At 38.7% G+C, this 18,940-nt stretch overlaps 1 protein-coding gene across 1 annotated transcript in view; it reads left to right on the top strand.

Annotated features, from left to right (window-relative positions):
- Nucleotides 1–18,711, top strand: part of LOC114875108 (syndecan) — a 65,733-nt gene extending 47,022 nt beyond the window's left edge. The window contains exons 2-5 of the mRNA XM_029185049.2: nt 14,732–14,912; nt 15,025–15,125; nt 15,513–15,672; nt 16,234–18,711. Coding sequence (XP_029040882.1) covers nt 14,732–14,912; nt 15,025–15,125; nt 15,513–15,672; nt 16,234–16,415 — 624 coding nt within the window. The 3' untranslated portion in view covers nt 16,416–18,711. The remainder of the gene's footprint in view (nt 1–14,731; nt 14,913–15,024; nt 15,126–15,512; nt 15,673–16,233) is intronic.
- Nucleotides 18,712–18,940: the final 229 nt, after the last annotated feature.

The raw sequence follows: 18,940 nt of genomic DNA, 5'->3' as shown, positions 1-18,940 counted from the left end.
GTTTTATTTTTAATTTAGATATACTATCCTCCATGATTTTATCTATTAATAAGTCAAACTTGAAAAGGAGTTGTTTTTCAAATTTAAAAAAAAAAAACGAAATCTGAAAAATTAATACTCTAATAAAGATCTCCAAATCACTTTTTATTGAAAGTAGAAAAGGAAAATAGTGAAAATAAGGTGGTAGTAGAAGAGATTGGTAGCGTCTTGAGGCCATCGCTAGAAGTAGACTGTCGAGGAAGGGTGGTCCTTGTATTGATTCACAACTCCACCCTCTCCTGTCCTATTCGAACCCCTGCAACCAGCTTGAGGGGCGAGCAGAGGGATGAACGAGAGGGAATGGGAGTAAAGTGGGAAGGGAAGACGGCAGTCAACCCTCTAAACATTGGCGTGGGATGTCGAACTATCGCATAAATTAGTCTGCAATGCCTTTTGTAGCGGACAATTGTATTTCTCCCTTGTCTTCTTTTTCTCTTTTCACAGTTAGAAATACTAAAATGTGGGTTGATCTGTTCCACGATGAAAGCCCCTTTGTATCGCGAAAACGTTCTTAATTGATCATTATACAATCTTTTTTACACTTTTTCTAATATCAGGAATATTTTAAAAGTTTGACAAATTTCCATCGTTTTTAATTAAAACATTTTCTCTCTTTGAAGATGTACACTATGATGGGAGAAAATTATTAATTTTTAATGGAACTTTTACACCTTCTATATTTACAATTATTTTCTAGAAAATAAACATTTATAACAATGCTTTCAACGTTTTATCGAAAGATAAATCACGTGAAGTATTCATCAATACTATATTCTTACAAATTATTGAACATATAAACCACCCCTATTCAGCCATTCTACAGGCTCCTATTTCACTTCTGTCAACATCAATCGATCTCCATATCCAGTGGAAAGGTAACAAAATACGAAATATTAAACAACCCTCCACCACCCTGCTATCGAAGCTCGTAAATTCGAAAGTAGAGGGGAAAAAAAAGAGTAGCAGGTTATCGAGCGAACTTTTTTTCTCGCGTTTTCGTTACGTTCGCGAAAATTTGCAGACTGAAGCGGGGGAGGGTTAGCGGCGATTTTCATCCAGGACTCACCCCTTTTTCGCTTCCGGACGAATGCAACCGAGGAGGGATAAGTAGCAGCGAGAATCGGAAAAGGATTTAGTCGGAGCGAATCCGGAACGGGCGGAATTATTGTGCAGATCCTGAGGACCTTCCTCCCTCTTTCAACCCTCTTTTCCAAAGACGCTTCTCTTCGTCCCTCTCTCTCTCCATGCCTCTTCTATCCCTTTTGGATACGCAACCGTACGGTTTAACGGGACACAGCTCTCGCTAATGATGCTAATTATCGGCTCGAATTGTTTCGTTTGAAAGGATCGTCCTTGGGAATATTTGATCGACCTGGAGGATTCGTGTAGGCTGGATAATACGAAGGAAAATTATTTTTTATCCGGTTTTAAAGCCCGTTCCTGAGGGTAATGATGAAATCATCCTTTTTATAAAATTTTACCGTTTCTATATTTTCTATTTTATCAAAGTACCTAGTACAAAGCGTAGAAATTTCAATGATGTCCTAAATAGCTGTTTCGATTGAAAACTCGTCGGGTATTTGCTGCTTCAGCGGGCCAAATACGCTTCGAGATGTGATCGCGCGTAAAACGCGTGTACATCCTGAACGAATCCAAACCTTTTTTCCTGGTTGAACGAGTACGGAGCGTAAAACGCTCGGTTCGCTCGATTGGACGCTCATTTAACGCCTAATCAGACAACAGTTTTACCTTCGTTTGCTCCTCTTGTTTCTCTCGAATGCAACACTCCTCCTTTTGTTTCGTCTGTTCTATATAAATAATATTAAAAATACAACCGACAACTTTTTCGAGGACCTGAAAACGACCTCCATTCTACTCAGAAGAGAACAAGTGGCTTCTCAAGAATTAAAATTGGCCATTCTAGAATTACTCACTCCTACAGATTATCAAAAACTCCGCAATGTGAAGTGTGTCACTCCACTGTACTAAATATGATTTCCTCCGCAACAAACATAAACTAGAATCTTCACTCAAGGACAACTTAAAAAACAGTAAAATCCAGGACTTACTTAAATTTATAAAAGATACCAAACTGATAGAACAGATGATGTAAGTTTTACTTACTCCTTGATGTCGCTAATAACTTTGTAGTTGATGCGACAAAAAACCCTAAATAAAAAATAAAAAAATTTCAAATGCAAAAGAAATTTTTATATTGGCGAGAAATCGTGCCGGTGGATCTCGGATCCTCTTGAGTGATTTTTGCCGTATCGTCACGTACACGCTCGTGGCTGAGGCATAATTATTTAGCCACGATCACGAACCGATAATAACGAGGCGACGAGCTAGCCGAATCAGCCGAAAACAAGCCACTCGTGTTTTCCCTCGCGTTCGCTCTTATTCCAGGCGACCTCGTGTGTACACCAAGGCCAAATCGGAAACAATGCGTGTTCGAAGTCGGTCGTGGTTGGTTTTATCGTTGGCGATACAGGAGCCAGGAACACGTTGGGGACACGAGTTACCACGGCTTGACTCGATTTTCCAGATGCTCGAAGGCTTATTAAGGCCAAGTGTCATTCGGAGCAGCGACTTCCTTCTTCCCACCCCTTCGAACGAACCACCCTTCCTGAAATTCGGTGATTTCCTTGGTATGCTCAGCTGAATTTCTTCCCTTCATCCCTTACTGCCTACACCGAAGCTTGATTGGCTGCCTCCTTAAAGAGAGAAATGGGGTTGAAACAAGGGGGATGAAGATAGGATGATTACAAGTATCTTCTATGATTCCCTACTTAACATTTTTACCTAATTTTGTTTTTAATTTTAAACAGTACATTCTGCATCTAACTTCTGTCGAAAGAAATTCCAACAGTTCCGTCACGCTACAGAAACGCAAACTATTTCCTCTTCCGTTTCCCCTCTTCGTCATTCATCCAGCTCTTCATTTAACGCGAAGAGGAGTAAAAAAAAGGGGTAGCAAGGGGAAAGAACGATCTCTCTTCTTCCGCAAACAGAATTCCTTTTGTCCCGTTCCTCTCGGTTATTATGTACTTTAATTAACAGAAAACACGGATCTCCTTCCTTCTTCTTTTCGATCCATTTCTTTCCCTGTCTTCCTGTTTGACGGATGAAAAAGACGAATTCTTCTTTTTCTTTTCTTTTATTTCCCTCCGCCCGTATTACTTTCAATTAAATTGTCCACGAATCTCATTAAACTCCGTCCACGAGCAAACTTTCTTCGCGGACGTCGTCGACGGTGTTCATAGTTTCTCTTTCATTTTCGTTTCTCTCTTTATTTCCACGCTTCCCTTCTTCCGTTTCTTTTGCCCCGATTAAGTCTTTCATTGCTGTTGCCAACTATAGCCTCTTTAAATATTCAATTATCCCGAAACTATTGGCGTTCAAGAAGTTATAAATTATCAGGATTATTAATATTGTTCATAATTTATCACTGTTCCTTTTTCTTCTTTGTACTTGAGGCGGGTAAAGGGTTAAAAAGTGGCGTGTAAAACCGAGGAACGAGCCACTTCGAATTGATTGGCTTCATCGAGCGAGTCGAAGAAAAGGATCCTTTCGTTCCCTTTTGTCCCATGGGAAGGACTTCTTTTTCCATCGGTTCTTTTATTTCTTCGCGACTGCCAATTTGCCCGGCACTTCAGCACCGCTGCTCGCCCTCTTACACAGCAGCCCTTTTTTTTTCATATTCGCTTAGTCCCTTCGTCCTTTGACGCGGCTCCTTTCGCGAAGGATCCTCCTGGATTGATCCTTTCGTTCTGAACGAGAAAACTCGACGTGCTGCCGCATTCCTTAAACCCTTTCAGAACTTCCTCGCCCATTCAGATTATTTCATTTTATCATAACAATGTGTAGCTTCATCAGAATCGTTATTTTAATCCTTCCGTTAAACAATTGAGTGGCCATTTTCATATCGAGATCAAAAAATTTCTTACGTTCCTGTTGGAATTTTTTAAAACTATTTATAATTGAAAGATAATTCGCCTTATAAAAAGCTACCACCCCCGCGAACCATTGCAATCCATTCCCCTTCGTTCGTCGAGTGAAATTTAATTGAAAACCTACGCGTGATTCTTGTTATTTAATAATTCATTAGCGTGAAATACAATCGACTACGTTCCTGGCTTATCTCTGAATATTTCATCACGGTATTTTCATGGTAAATTACAAGTAATAAACCTCGAGTGTCTGTGTCTTGCAAAAGCAACCATTTAATCTTTCAATAAAATTAATATTATTGAAACATATTGCCATTTGGCAGAAATTAACGCGTTATAACAAATAGAATAAAAAAAACTAACGAAGCGATTAATTTTGTTTTTTTTTTTTTCGTGGAGGAAAAAACCGACCCTTCGGGGAGGGGCCGGAGGTAGTGTGGGATTCTTACCCACTAAAACCTCCACGGTGGCCTGCACTGGGGCTAAAGAAGGGCCCCGGAACTCGCTTCGATTGTTGGAGCCAAGTCGAGCGCTTGAATTTGTCGAATTTTTCAAAAATGACGAACTTCACGAATCATCGTAAAACTTCGATTTACTTGAAGATGAATTTTCAGCTCGAATATTCGAGTAGTTCGATTTTTTCGAGTAGCTCGCTTTTGTTTCCAGCAGTTCGTCGATTTCGACAAACTGCTCGGCAAATTCAGGCGCTCGACTCGCCTCGACCGACCGACCGATCATTGTTTCACTCGAAATTCGAATACTCGAATAAATCGAACTACTCGAATATTCGAGCCATCGTAAAACTTCGATTTACTCGAAGATGAATTTTCAGCTCGAATATTCGAGTAGTTCGATTTTTTCGAGTATGTAGCTCGCTTTTATTCGGCAAATTCAAGCGCTCGACTCGGCTCGACCGACCGATCATTGTTTGACTCGAAATTCGAGTACTCGCACATCTCTACCCGGGACCTCTTACGAACACGTCGCGTCGGGACGAAAAGAATTATGCCATTTCTTTTAAGAAAGACAATGCTGAACAACAATCCCTGTCCCAGACACCTGCGATTAGTATCCTGGATAAAATGATTCACCAGGTCAAAGGTTCTAGTGTGAGTAATGTTTGGAAGAAAGAAGAAGAATGGATTTTTTTTTACATACGAAATATTTGCCTAATTCGTCGCTTAGCATGCAGAGAAGCTGCTCTCTCTATCCCTGAACTTTGATGCTTCTTTTTTTTTTTTCATCAACCCCTTTCTTGCAAGCTTCGAGCAGCATTCTTGTCGTCCCCCTTTTGATGGAGCAATTTTGGCATGGAGACAACGAAGAGGCCGGGGGTGAATTTGTTCTGTGGCTTATGAACTACTCTTCAGTTTAGTTTTCCTTCACTGTGATCTTCCGCTGAAAATGTTGACATCTTTTGAAATGTTTTCTTACAATACGTGTATCTAGTTCGTTTAATCTAGTAACGTATTAATATAATATTTTACATTTTCGTCGGGAATTAAGTCTCTTTGGAATAGATCACGGATAATTCAACTTTCTCTGCCCTCGTTCGCATAATTCCCCTTAACGTTTCGGGTTAGATATTCATTAGTGTAATTCCCTTGAATGTTTGACAGGCTAACGTCCTTCTGGCATAGAAAAATCTTGCCTCCTCGACACAGGATCTCTGACAGTGCATTAACGGAACTTCTTTTTGAACAGGGAATTTCAAATGTAATCTGTGTCTTTCTGATTCAGCAGTACTGCTTACACGTAGATCCTGAAACATAGTAGTTCCAGAAAATTTAATGCATTATCCTGAGAAGAGGAATTATTGGGATATATCTCGTTGTAATAGTCAGTACTACCTCATCTGTTCCGTAACAGTTTGATAGTATTTAGAGAGATTTACATTCTAATTACTCGTAATTCGTATTTATGGTAAAATTTAAACGATAGTTAAATAGTATTTGTGCAATCATTTGCTACAAGAGATTATTAAACAGTCGAGAGTAAAAGATTTTTCCGGTGAAGCATCTAACGTTATTGTAACAGTCAGTCAAGCCAGTCTGTTGCATTGTGACCAGTGCATAATTATCGCGACGATAATTACTGAGACACGTGGTGCGTTGGTGCTTTATGCATTTCGACGCAGCCAGCATCCAGGATGCAACCAGAAGCTCGTTAGCGAAATGGAATGCAATTGCAACCCTACCCTGTGACGTGATTCACGCGCTCAGTTTGCTTCTTTTTCTTTATCTTCCTTCGTTTCTCTCTTCTGCTCTGTTCTTCCTGCTCTTTTACTTTCCTTTGCTTCCTTGGACTTTCATGGGAGCGCAGTTTTTCCGAATCCCCAGGCTTTACTCCTTCTTCGACTTCTTTCTGCGCTCTCCTCCTTGATCCTTCTCTTGGCTTCCCTTTGTTCTTCTTACCAGAAAAACTGAATGGAAATGGAGTTTGTGGTAAAGACCGGATTATATCGCTGTATTTAGAGGTAGACTGTGTTTTGCAAGCTTGAAAAGAGACGTTTAAAGCTTTTATTGTCTGCCTAATACCATCGCATGTAAGCACTTGGTCAATAACATCTGTTTTATTCCAAATTTTTAGTAAACCTTACTAAGAGAGAGCCCCAAGAGGGCTTTTGCACAATGAAAGAACTTGAAAAACTGAAGCTAATGATACCCGGTTTTGGGCGTAGACGGTTATTAGTTTATGAGATGTTTAATGTTAAAGTTATTACCCTGCTTATGCTCTGAAGTATAGGAAATCTTTTCAACAAGGATCGTGGCGTAAGCAGTAAGGTGTCGGTCTCCCGGTGGGTGGATGTTTTTTGTCGCGAGTTCAAATCCCGTTGGACAGATTTTTTCAACATGTTACAATATTTCACTTTTTCCTTCTTTTTTAATAAATATACTTGTTTGCTATTATAATTGTTTAATAAATATTTTTAAACAATTTTATTTCATTGTTGCTTTGAATATAAGTTGTACAAGAACCTGGAAGGTAGTTTTTATAAAAAAAATGCGAAACCTAAAGAAGGAAAAGTTCAAAGATTACCGATTACGCCACGATCCTTATTGAAAAGACTTTCTATACTTCTGACCATAAGAAGGGTAATAACTTTAACATTAAATATCTCATAAACTAATAATCGTCTAGGCCCAAAACCGGGTATCATTAGCTTCAGTTTTTCAACCACTATCATTGTCAAAGCTCATCAAAAAGTCAGCGTCACACCTGGGGCCATCTCCTTGTTAGTTTTCAATAGAAACGAGATTGTTGAAAGTACCAAGCTTCCTTTAATAGCTCCAGTACTGTGCTTTTAAAAGCCTTTTTCAGGATCTCCTATGCCTTCGCTCGCTAATATCTTTTTTACGCTTTTTAGATTCGATATTTCGACTTTCCAGAGCTCTGTCTTAATCCCCGAAGCTCTGCTGGATTTTGCAGAGTACCATCCGCTTCCCATCTCCGCGGTCTCTTCTTTTTAAAGTCCTCAGCCTCCCACTTGCGTCGCAAGTGTTCGCAGCCACCTGATCTTCCTTGATTTTTCTGTTTCTCTCGAGATTTCGGTTTCCCTCGACTTCTTCGCTCCGTTTGCTTCCCGTCGTCTTTTTTCCCTCTCCCTCTTTCTACACCCTATCCCTTTACTTTTCGTAGTCTCAAGATGTCTCTGACAATTTTTTTCTCCTTTCTCGCTTTGAAAATTTTGATCCACCTCTTGGTGCTGATTTCTCTCCTTACGTATCCTGGCTCGATTCCGTTTCTGTGTCAGTTTCAACATCCTGGTCTCTTCCAAGCTGTCTGTCTCGCTTCCCAGTGCTTCTCGATCCCTTGAGATATTGTACAGGGAATCTCCTTTAAATGGATTTCCTTAATATTTCTGTAAAGTCCTTTTTATCGTTTAACCCTGGACTCTACAAATTCTAGGGACGACCCTGCGTTCACGCACGAAATGTTCTTAAACAGAGCTAAATTTTGTTTACGTGAAGAGCATAAAGTATAAAAATATTTTTAATTTCCCTCACGCAACCTCGTCGTTTTCCCTCTCTCACCCCCTTTTTTCATTTTCCTAAATTATTTCTGCGGTGCCCTTTGATGTCGACGAATGTCCGGCTACAAAGGTTGCGATTTTCATGTGCCAGATTCGTGAAAATGATTTACACAGGCTTTTTGTCGTCTCTGGAAAACTGCAAGTTACGTGAAATTATATGCGTATAATTTTTAATCTCGAAATTTTATGACCCATCGTTGCAGCAATTATTACCCTATTAATGACAATTTATTAAAAATGACAAAAGTTTCCATTAACGTCGTTGGAGGTGTTGTTTTCAGCAGAGCCGTCATTGTCACCCTCGTTTATTACCATTACAACAAATTCGTTTTGGTTATTATCGCGTGTGTATTGGTGAACGCAAAAGCAATTTTAATAAGTAACACCCTGCAAACTCTCGGGCGTTGTTAAACGTTGTGGCTTCAGTTCAAAGCGGCTCGAAATTAACCGACACAAATTGTATTTCACGCTGAACGGGCTAATTCCATGAAATGGAAATGATGGTGTCTTTATCCTCCGTTACAAGCGACCGGTTGCTGCGCGTTGTGCATTTGACACCTTTACTTTACACAACACGTCGCAACAATAATCTATGCGAACGTATCGTGCATTCCGAGCGATTTTCTCTACCGGATGCTGCATTTGAATTGGTAAAACAAATCTCGATTAAAAAAAGAAGAAGAAAAAAAGGAAAACAAGGAACCGAGACTCTCATCACCGGTGACCGGTTAATTGAATCGACCGATCCGCTCAAGCAATTTTAATGTCATGGGAAAACAATGAACCTGGTTACTACGAGAGACTAGGTAACTCTCTCTGAAGGGTGATGAACTGAATTGTTTTAACTCGGTCGATGGAAAAGCGATACATCACGGGCAAACTGAACTCTGTCGCAGATTCCATTAAAAATCAAATGGAACGAGTGTAAATTGATTTCTTAGCATACGAATGAAATGGATTATAGGTAACGGTGTTTTACCCCTTCGTAAAGTAATTGCCAAAAAATCCATTAAGGGGGAACCTGGTTTATGACGCCGAAAATTGCATAATATTGGGCAATTTTTTTTTTTTTTTTTAACTTCAAATCATAGTAATCAATTTAAGAACTTTTTACCTGTTTTATTGGGAATAAAAACTTATAAAAAAAAATTTTTTTATTACAATATAATCATGTTATATCACGGCACCACTTCGTACACGATAGCGGCCATTCTTTTTATTTGAAACATATAAACCAAAGAAATTTTTAAACTTTATGAACTTACCTTCTATTTGAACTAAAAAAAGTATTAGAAAGTCGAATATTGATAAATTTATTCAATATTGAAGAAAAATTTCATTTTTTACCCATAAAATTAAACGATGATTTGCAAAAAAAAAGTTGTTTAATATAACTTTTTATACAATGTTGTTAGTTTAAATAGAAGCTATACTGATAAGCTTTAAAATAAGCCCCGGTTCATTAAAATCCGTTGATTACAATTTGTTTAAGGGGTTACGCCTAGTTGGGATCGGGTAATTTTCAAGATTTTTTTTGCCGTCCTAATAAATATTTACTATGAAGTGAAATATACCATCGAAAAATACATGTTTTAAAGTAGTTTTAAGATTTTTTTAAAAGTAAAATGTTAAATAATGAGGGAACGCTCGCAGAACGCCCTTTTCTCGAGGTCACTTGCGGTGGCCACGATATCTTCCAAACTGTTTATTTGAAATCAAAACCGAAGAAGATTGAGTTAGTATATTATATTGTTAAGGACCTGAACAAAGGATTTTTAATTCCGTTGAATAATTTTTATTTATCGCAAAAAAAAAAACAAAATTTTACTTCAAAAACCGGATTTTTCAGTAAAATTGTTGTCATTTTGGTGAAAATCAAAATTTCGCAAAACCCTTCGTTCAGATCCTTAACAATATAATATACTAACTCAATCTTCTTCGGTTTTGATTTCAAATAAGCGGTTTGGTAGAAAAAGGCGTTCTAGGAGAAGTGCTGTATTTCCCTCATTATTTAACATTTTACTTTTAAAAAAATCTTAAAACTACTTTAAAACATGTATTTTTCGATGGTATATTTCACTTCATTGTAAATATTTATTAGAACAGCAAAAAAAATCTTGAAAATTACGTCATTTTCCTGATCCTAACTAGGTGTAACCCCTTAAGAAGAAAAGGAATGTGTAACTTGGAAACAGTTGTACGAAATGTAACCTTGAAAATTGTCCAGGAGATAGGATTTAAACGTGAACCAATGGAGGGGAAACGAAGTTTAGAACAAACCCATTGCCGTGAACTAATGTTTGTCTCTTCAGCTCTATTTTCTTTTACCATCGTTTCTACCCAATTCTCACTGTCTGTATTTGCTCTGTTACGCAGTTAATGAACCGTTTCTGGCCCCCTTTTGCGGAGACGAGAGAATCGATCTCTTGTACGAAGGGTCGACACGAAATCTAATCGGTTGAAATTTCGTCCAGGAAGTTCACCTGGAAGAGCACGGCCAGACATTCGTCCGCAAGTACGAACAAGCTCTCCTTTCTCTGGGTAAACTCGTTCCATTGGTACTCGGACGAGTTTAATTATCCTCTTGTTACGGAAATTTCATGGTTATCGATGTTTCAACCTTCAAAACCCAATCCGCTGACTCACCCTTGTAGCCCATTATGGTTTAAATGCCCGATCCTCCGTCATATTTATTCTCGTATTCTTATTTCACATTTTTTCCTTGTAGTTATTTATCGCAAGATATAGGGGAGAGATTTCTTTGTTTCCGAGAAAGCTGGCTATTTCTTTCCAGTCACCAAAGCAAACAATGAGAAAATGCAAAAACGTGACTGACGTCGAGCAATGTATGAACCGAAGACAAATCCACGGATTCAGGTCCAATATGAAAGATTCCGATCCCATTCAAATACGCAAGTCTCGTTCCGCGAACGAGACACGTATAGATATCCATCCTGACATAGTCTGGTTAAGTAAGTGGATTTTCAATATCCTACAACTGTACGGATGATACAGAACGAATCGCCTTATCAGGCAACTTAACGTACATCTGAAAATCCCTTTTACAAAATTCAAACGTGTTTATCAGATAATCCAGAATTAATGTTCAGCTCCAAAGTGGACCGAAAAACAAAACCATCCGAAAAAGAAAACCGGAGGAATTTCAATAATTTCAGACTATGCGGTGCTCTGAATCGTGTACATTTATTTGCATTTCGAAGATACATATGTCGTCGATTTTTACGAGTGAAAAAAATTTCAATGTATCCAGATTGTTCGGTGATACGGTCCTGGCCAGATCCTCCCGTTTTATATCCGTAGACGTGCTATATAGAGTATCCCTGGAACAGTGCCGTCTGCAGGCTCGACCTCGTACTACATCAGTGCAGTCAGCACTTGGCTGAAAAGCGTATCGCGTCTTATCTCCAAAAATATTTCACTCTTCGACGTGAAAATCGCCGACACCCTTGTTCCCGCTCGTCCACAGATTCGTAAGTAACTTTCTACGCGGTTGATCGTTCGCCGCTGGTTTATTTTCATTCAGAAACAGTTAATCGCATTAGCCGGTGGAAAATCGTGGAGGGAAAAAGGCGGGACACCGTTGATTTTCGAAGATCTTGGAAACCTTGACCCTTAGCCTGAAGCTGTTTTGCGTGTAGCGTTATTGTTCGCTTTCCCGGTGACGATAATAAGCTAGAGGAAGGAAAAAGGAATGCTTGTAATGCGGCAGAATACGCGAAAGAGGTCGATAACATCGCGCGCCCGCGCAATTCTTGCGTTTCTTCCGCAGATGGGAAGGAAATGTAAAAAAATCAAGGAGATAGCGGATCCGTGTGTGCAGCGAGACGGTGCATCGATGTACGAATGCATCGATACTGCAAAATAAGCTGCTTGGCTCCAGGAAACGAGCACTGATAATTGGCTACGCTTGAATCTATTCGACGTGGCAAGTGGCTGACCCGGGAGGACGAATTTCGTGTTATCGATCAGCTGCGAGAGACACGGTCTCCCTGACGTATCCGTACGCACCATCGCGTGCACCCGGTGCACTGCTTGCGGCCGTTGCACTTGCAACCTTGTGCATTCAGTGGCGATATTCTTTTTTAACCGTGACTCATACTCCTTCGCGTATTATACAACGTTTAGTTGATTAGAATTATGTTAATTGAAGATAATTGCGATTTGGAGTTACACTAGGAGATTGGTAAGTCTCTGAATATCAAGAAATTAGATAGATGCGTCTATCGAACTGCATATTTCTGAAAAGAAATGGTATTTGCTTTTATCTATTGGCGTACAGAGAAAAAGGAGTGGAAGTTGTATATACAGTGAGAGGCAAGAGTAGACACTGTTCAAAATACAATAGAATATCTCGGTTAAAATTGGACTAAATAACTTGAGGTTTGTTTAGAAGTTATGAAAATTAATTCACTAAAGTATGTATTTTCATCGTTTTAGAAAATTACAATTTTTTGAAATCGTGAAAGAAAATAGTAAATCGTTCAACTTTTTTATGTGAGTCTATAATGAAAATTTAAAATATGTCTTTCGTACATTTAACACTAGAACTACCGACGTTTGGTGCACACTTATTTTTAAGTTGAAAATAATGTACATTGCTAAATTGATAAAGGATGAAATATAATTTAATATATACATTCATTGTTTAGCTTGATAACAATCAACGTACATTTCAACAAAAATACCTCGATAAAATTTATAATTTAAAATAAAAAACTGGAAACAAGTCATTTTGACCCCTTTGGTAGTTCTAGTGTTAAAGTTGAAAAATTACCATTCACTATTTTTTTTCACAATTTCAACAAATTGTAATTTTTTAAAACGATGAAAATACATATTTTAGTGAATTAATTTTTATAGCTTCTCAAAATACCTCAAGTTATTTAGTCCAATTTTAACCGAGGTATTCTATTTTGAACAGTGTCTACTCACTTTTGCCTCTCACTGTAGGTGTGTCTAGTTGAGATGTTTGTGAGAAATCTTCTAAAAAATTTAATTTTCCCTCGCTGTACTCTTCGTTTCATTTATAGTGTACTAGTTCGTAGCAAGTATGTCGCAAAGGCCGAACTGCTAGCTGGTTTAATTAAAGGAACACCGTGAAAAGATCACGAACGAAAAATTGGGATTGTTCTCGAGGACAAAAGCTCTCGGTAACCGGTTTCGAGAATTTACAGTAATTGATATAATCGTTAAGGGTATTCAGCAACCCTTAATTGCACAGTTTCACCCTTTCAATCGCTCCGTGCAATCGCATTTTCACAATTTTCCAAATTAAATGATTCTAACTTGCTGTATAGAAAAAAGACTGCTGTATTAGAAAAAGTAACCCATCATTTTATAATATTTCAAATTGGAAAAATAGAACGGTTTTTACAGTTTATTAATTTTCATGTTTCACAGATTTTCGCCGAAAAGTTTAATTTGAATTCTTGATGGGCAATAAGAACCTTTTGTGCGATTGAGTGGCTGTTATAACACGGACCTGGTACTCGACGAATGCTCTTTTTAGCGGTGAACCAACTACTCTTTGTAAATAGGTACACACTAGAGTCTAGTGACTAGACGGCAGTTCCACAGTGCCTTGATTAGCTTCCTCTGGTAACATTGAAATTTCGAGAACACCAGTTTCGACGGGTATTTCTATTTGATCGTATACCGTATATATAAACTGTACATTCTATGCGTACCACTTCTGCTTCTATTTCAATCGATTGTTCTCCATGCTCGTCGGTGTATTCAACAGATACCAGATCGTTCTATGGATTATTTCAGTGAATTGTTAAGCCCTGAAAAGAAATGTTACCAGTTACAGTTACTTTTTACGTTGCATTCGTTTCAATGGAAATATCCATAAATGCGAGATCCCTATAGTCAGTATTATTTTCTTCTTTTTATGTTACTGAACAGTTTGAAATAAGCGGAGAAAAGAATTTCGCAGATTAATCAGGGACTAATCACGATAACTCAGTCATTTGTTATTCCGGACTTTGTTGCACGTCACTCCGCATTCCGGTGGCGTTGGCCAACCGGAAGTCGTTCTCTGAAGTTTCCTTGACGTGTTTTGCAACCATACTGCTGTTAATTGTTCGTTTCTGTACTCTTGTATTTCTTGCGCTGTGCAACTTTTCGAGAACAGACGTCCAGAAAAATTCATAGAAAAGAGAAGTTGAGTAAAGGATGCTGGAGTTGTACCAGCTAAAAATTAATTGGAATATGCGGTGTAAAAAGTGTTGGTCACGTTTGAATTCGCTGTTTCTTTTTGGTCCTCTGTCTTGCCGAACAGCGCACTGCATTAAGGTAAAGGCAAGAAGAGAAACAACATTGTTTTCACTGTTGCATCGTTGCGTGTTGTAATTCGATAGGAAAACACACGAGAATGGATTCTATTCTGGTCATAGTAAAAAGTTGAAAAAACAGCAAGACAAAATGATCCTATTTATACAGTTCCGTTGCAAGACAAGCGTCTATTGTATACCATCTCGTTTTTCACTAGCTCTTTGTTGAACCACAAGTTGATCGATGAAATCATCATGAAGTTGAATAAACAGATTTTAAGAATATGATTCTGAGAAAATTTCAAGAATAATTTGAAGGTTTTTTTTTTTAAAGAGAAATAAACGCGTAAATTAAATTCCATTTCTAGGGGTTACTAGAAAATTATAGGGAATTCTGATTTTTCTTCTTTTAGAAGGATCAAAAGGAGAAGGAGATAACGGCGGAAGATTCGACACACATCTCAGAGGACGATCTTTATCTAGAAGATCAGCAGGATCCTTTGGAAGGTTCTGGACGAAGTGGTAACGAAGATCACGACGACCTTGAATCATCCGGAAGTGGCCTTGGTCCCGACGACGAAGACGGTGATGACGGTACAACTTCTTTAAAAACTAAATCTTTGCTTGAAAGAATTTCAGTTCTTTTGCGAACAGTTTTATAGAAATATTTCTGGTGATTCCTTATTGGTTCTTATTCTTGTTACAGGTTCTGACGGCGACAATAGGATAGAATCGACACCCAACAAGCCACCAGAACCTAAAGCACCATACTCTGTCGACGAGCCAAGTGTTAAAACTAAAGAACAGGTGAACCTAGTTGAAATTCCATTGATCCTCGAATAAACAAACCCCTGTAAACCATTACAAACTTTCGGATGATATGTAAATGATCTAAGCTAACAGCTTGAAAATATGCAAATATTTGTCTTTGATAAACCATTTATCTCTTAGCTCTGATAAAACTGTTTATCATCCTGTTAAAGTATTTGCTAGTGTTTCACCGATGCTATCTCTTCACTCCGGCCCTCTTTAACAATAAAAAGTTACACCATTTGCACAAAGAGAAAACCCATCAGATCCGCCAAAACGCGTTGCACGTTAAGTCGGTTTTATTAGATTTGTTTGGAAACACGTTCCTCCGGCACGGCGGTCGAATTAATCGGATTAAACTGATTAAATCGTATCCAATTGCAGAACGTCGAGACTGGAAACCAACCCGACGACGAGGGCGGTATAGACGAGTCCGATGACGGGGACGACCACTTGAAGCACGACGACATTCACGGCGTTTACATGAACCCGAAACACGAGGACCGTGCTAGCTCCTTCTTTGCTCAGCCAGGTGTATTAGCAGGTAAAGTTTTCATTCTTCTATCCTATATTCACTTGTATCATTTTAATTCACTGAAATTTGTTACAGAAGATGTAATAAGAAATTTAGAAGAAGTTTTATTTCTTACGTTATCACTGCGCGACAGTTTCTTGTAATAAAATTTCATTATCCTAGTATTAGTGGAATGCGATTCCTTTAAAGTGGCATGATACAAATTTAACGAGAAGGATTGTCATTACTTATTAATCCATTCCGTTAGACTGGAAGCATAAAGGCAACGCGTGAATCAACGTTCTACGAAACAGGATTTATTTACAGCGCTTCCGTAACTTCATTCAGATTTTGGATCAAGCTAAACAATTCGAACCACGCTTAACTTGCCGAATAGCTTAACGTGCTGAATTAACGGAGAACCCTTGTGCCTGGTACAGCTACTTAGGATGCGCATCAGATTTGAAGTTAGCTGTTCCAGAGCAATGAGATTTCACGCAAAGAAGATGACAAGAATGATAGCGCCCTGAGATCAAGACACCGGAATAATTTTAATCGTAATTTTACTAATTCAAATTTCTATGTTTACAGCCGTGATCGGTGGCGCAGTAGTTGGCCTGCTCTGTGCGATCCTGGTGGTGATGTTCATCGTGTACAGAATGCGCAAGAAGGACGAGGGCTCGTACGCCCTCGACGAGCCAAGAAGATCCCCAGCAGCGCAGGCGTTCCCTAAGCCGGGCGCGCCGCATCACAATCGAGAGTTCTACGCTTGAGGCGACAAAGCTTATCAGGCTTTGATACCGCCCAGTTTTGTCCCACGATACTACGCCGAGAAAGACGATGTCCTTCGACCGAATTAAGCGCCGACGCCGACGATACGACACATCCAGAACCTCCCACGAGGAGTCTCGTGAAACTCCTCGTGCACTGACCGCAGGGAGACTTCTTTCATATGGGGCAACGTCGTCCTTTGTTTTCTCTTTGATCCTTCGATCACACGTGTTCCCTGCCTTCGATTCTCGTTTAATAACCGAGCTGTTTTAATGACATTTTATCGCTTTCCGAAAGTGGGGCGTTTCTTAAATCCACAGTATTTTCCTACTCAGGCTACTCATCAAGAGTAGGATAGCGGGTTAAGTATCGCCCCATCTCTAAGAGTACAACGTTAATCTTTCTTTCATTTGTAAAGCAACATAAGTTTCATTTTGTTTAGTCTGTTCTGTAGATTTTTTCGGTGTTCTGCCTATGGGTATCGTGTGCTTGTTCGAGCAATAGAGAAAAGAACGATGGCTGATGAACCGCCCCTATTGAATACTCGTCGGCAAGATCGGGCCAATTCCAGATGCATTTACAGCGTGTGTATTTAAAGCGTGTATGTATTCGTGCGTACGTATACGCCTCTCCCCCCCTGTACAGAACTGAGAGCGCGAAAATTCGTGGGCGATAAACGCTGCTGGTATATCGTTAATCATTCTGCCTCGGTGGAAGGAGGGAAAGGAAGAAGGATCGTTGCGCCACCGTGATTTCTCTTCGACGCCAATCCTGTGAACCGCGACCTCGTTTATCAGCGTTTCCTCTTTGTACCCGCTTTTTTTCCTGTCTTCGTTTCCTTTTTTCTACCTATTTAACGATCGGTTCCATGACTTTTAGAGGCGTTTTTAACACTTTGACCATAGGGCACTTAACCCCCTGGCTTTTTCTCTCTTTTCTCCAGCTTGAATTTCGTAGAATCTCACCATGTTTTTGCTCTTATTTCTTGTAATTGTATTTTGTAATATTCTTCGTTCTTAGGATGGTTGTAATTTATTCTGATCGCTAATTTGAGGAAACTAACGGTAGTATCTTAAGGAAACTCTACAGTTAGAGAATATAGAATTTGTCTTAGACAGCAATGACTCTATATGGGATGAACACTGATTAGGTAAAATTGTAATTTAAGGTTCTTAATTTTTTAAAAATCATTGATATACCTAAAATACGATGTAGAGTAATTAAATCATTGATTAAATGTTGTACGATAAGCGATCGTAACGTTTGCATTTCTGGTAAAGGCAAACAGTATCGAGACTGCTACCAGTTCGCTGAAAAGTGTTGTGAAAAACAAAATCTGAAACATACTACGTCGATAATTAGTTTTAAATGATTCGAATTCACGTATTCGGGTCCTTATATTTTAAATCGTATTAATTGTAGCGTAATCATCATCTCTGATGTTACATATCTATATTTAATCAAGTTAAGCCGACTCGCAGTTCAACGTTTGAGATGTTTTCTCCTTCGTTCTTTTTTTTTCTTCTATTTATGAAAAATGATTTATTTGTAGATATTGGAAGTATAAAGCTTATACTTCCACGATTGGAATATTAATTCTAATTTATTTATAAATTATACTTAACTGAAACTTCTAAAAACCACGAAGAAGATTACATGTTCAAACATAATCATTCTAGTTGTAACTTCAATTGAAAAATTTACGTTTCATGTAAGTTAGACACATTTGCATGTTTCAGTCGGTAGGTTGTCACGGTAAAGGGTTAAACCGAAGCCTCGAAGCGGAAATATCCTGATCGAACGCGGTTGTATCGATTGCCATGCACTTAGCGAATTAAAAAAACTCTCAACGTGCCATTTTAAGCACAGTAAGCGACCAACAACGTTACTTTTTTTTTTCTCTCTTTTTCACAACCGATCGCTCGATCCTCCGCCGAGGCTGAAGAAATAGTTACGGTTTACCCGCGACATCTACGAAGAAAAGAAAAATACCACAAGAAAAACCGTGAAGCACAACGCATTCTTAATGTCATTCCCTTCTTCCACCGGTAAATTAAGAAACATCTTATTATATCTTAAGGAGAAAGGCTTCTTCTGCTGGTCGAAAGAGATTCTATTTGCCATGAGACAAGAAAGACATTTAAATTTCCCGCGTGTACGCAGGAGGAACATTTCTCTTTCCGATTTCTGAAAGAAACACGTGCGTATACAAGTTCATATACGTACATGATTATTCGTCTCTGGCTGAGAGACACGCATATGCCATACTAAAAAAAAAGAAAAAGGAGAAAAGCGAAATACAAGAGATAAAAAAAGGGAATACGCGAAACAGTTTCACACGTGTAATATCTATTTGTTCCAGACTTTTTCATCCGCGATATTTATCTTGCGGTTGATCAATATCGCGATATACGTTGTAATAATTTATTGACTTTTCACGTAGGACCAAGCGATTCCCCTTTCTCCCTACAACCCTCTCTTTTCGGGGTTCTTCATTTTATTTTATTTCTTTTTTTTTCTTCCCTTT

The sequence above is a fragment of the Osmia bicornis genome, chromosome 9 (genome assembly GCF_907164935.1).
Source record: "Osmia bicornis bicornis chromosome 9, iOsmBic2.1, whole genome shotgun sequence".
NCBI classification, from domain to species: domain Eukaryota; kingdom Metazoa; phylum Arthropoda; class Insecta; order Hymenoptera; family Megachilidae; genus Osmia; species Osmia bicornis.
The sequence above is the reverse complement of the archived record's forward strand: the minus strand, read 5'-3'. Positions and strand labels throughout refer to the sequence as shown.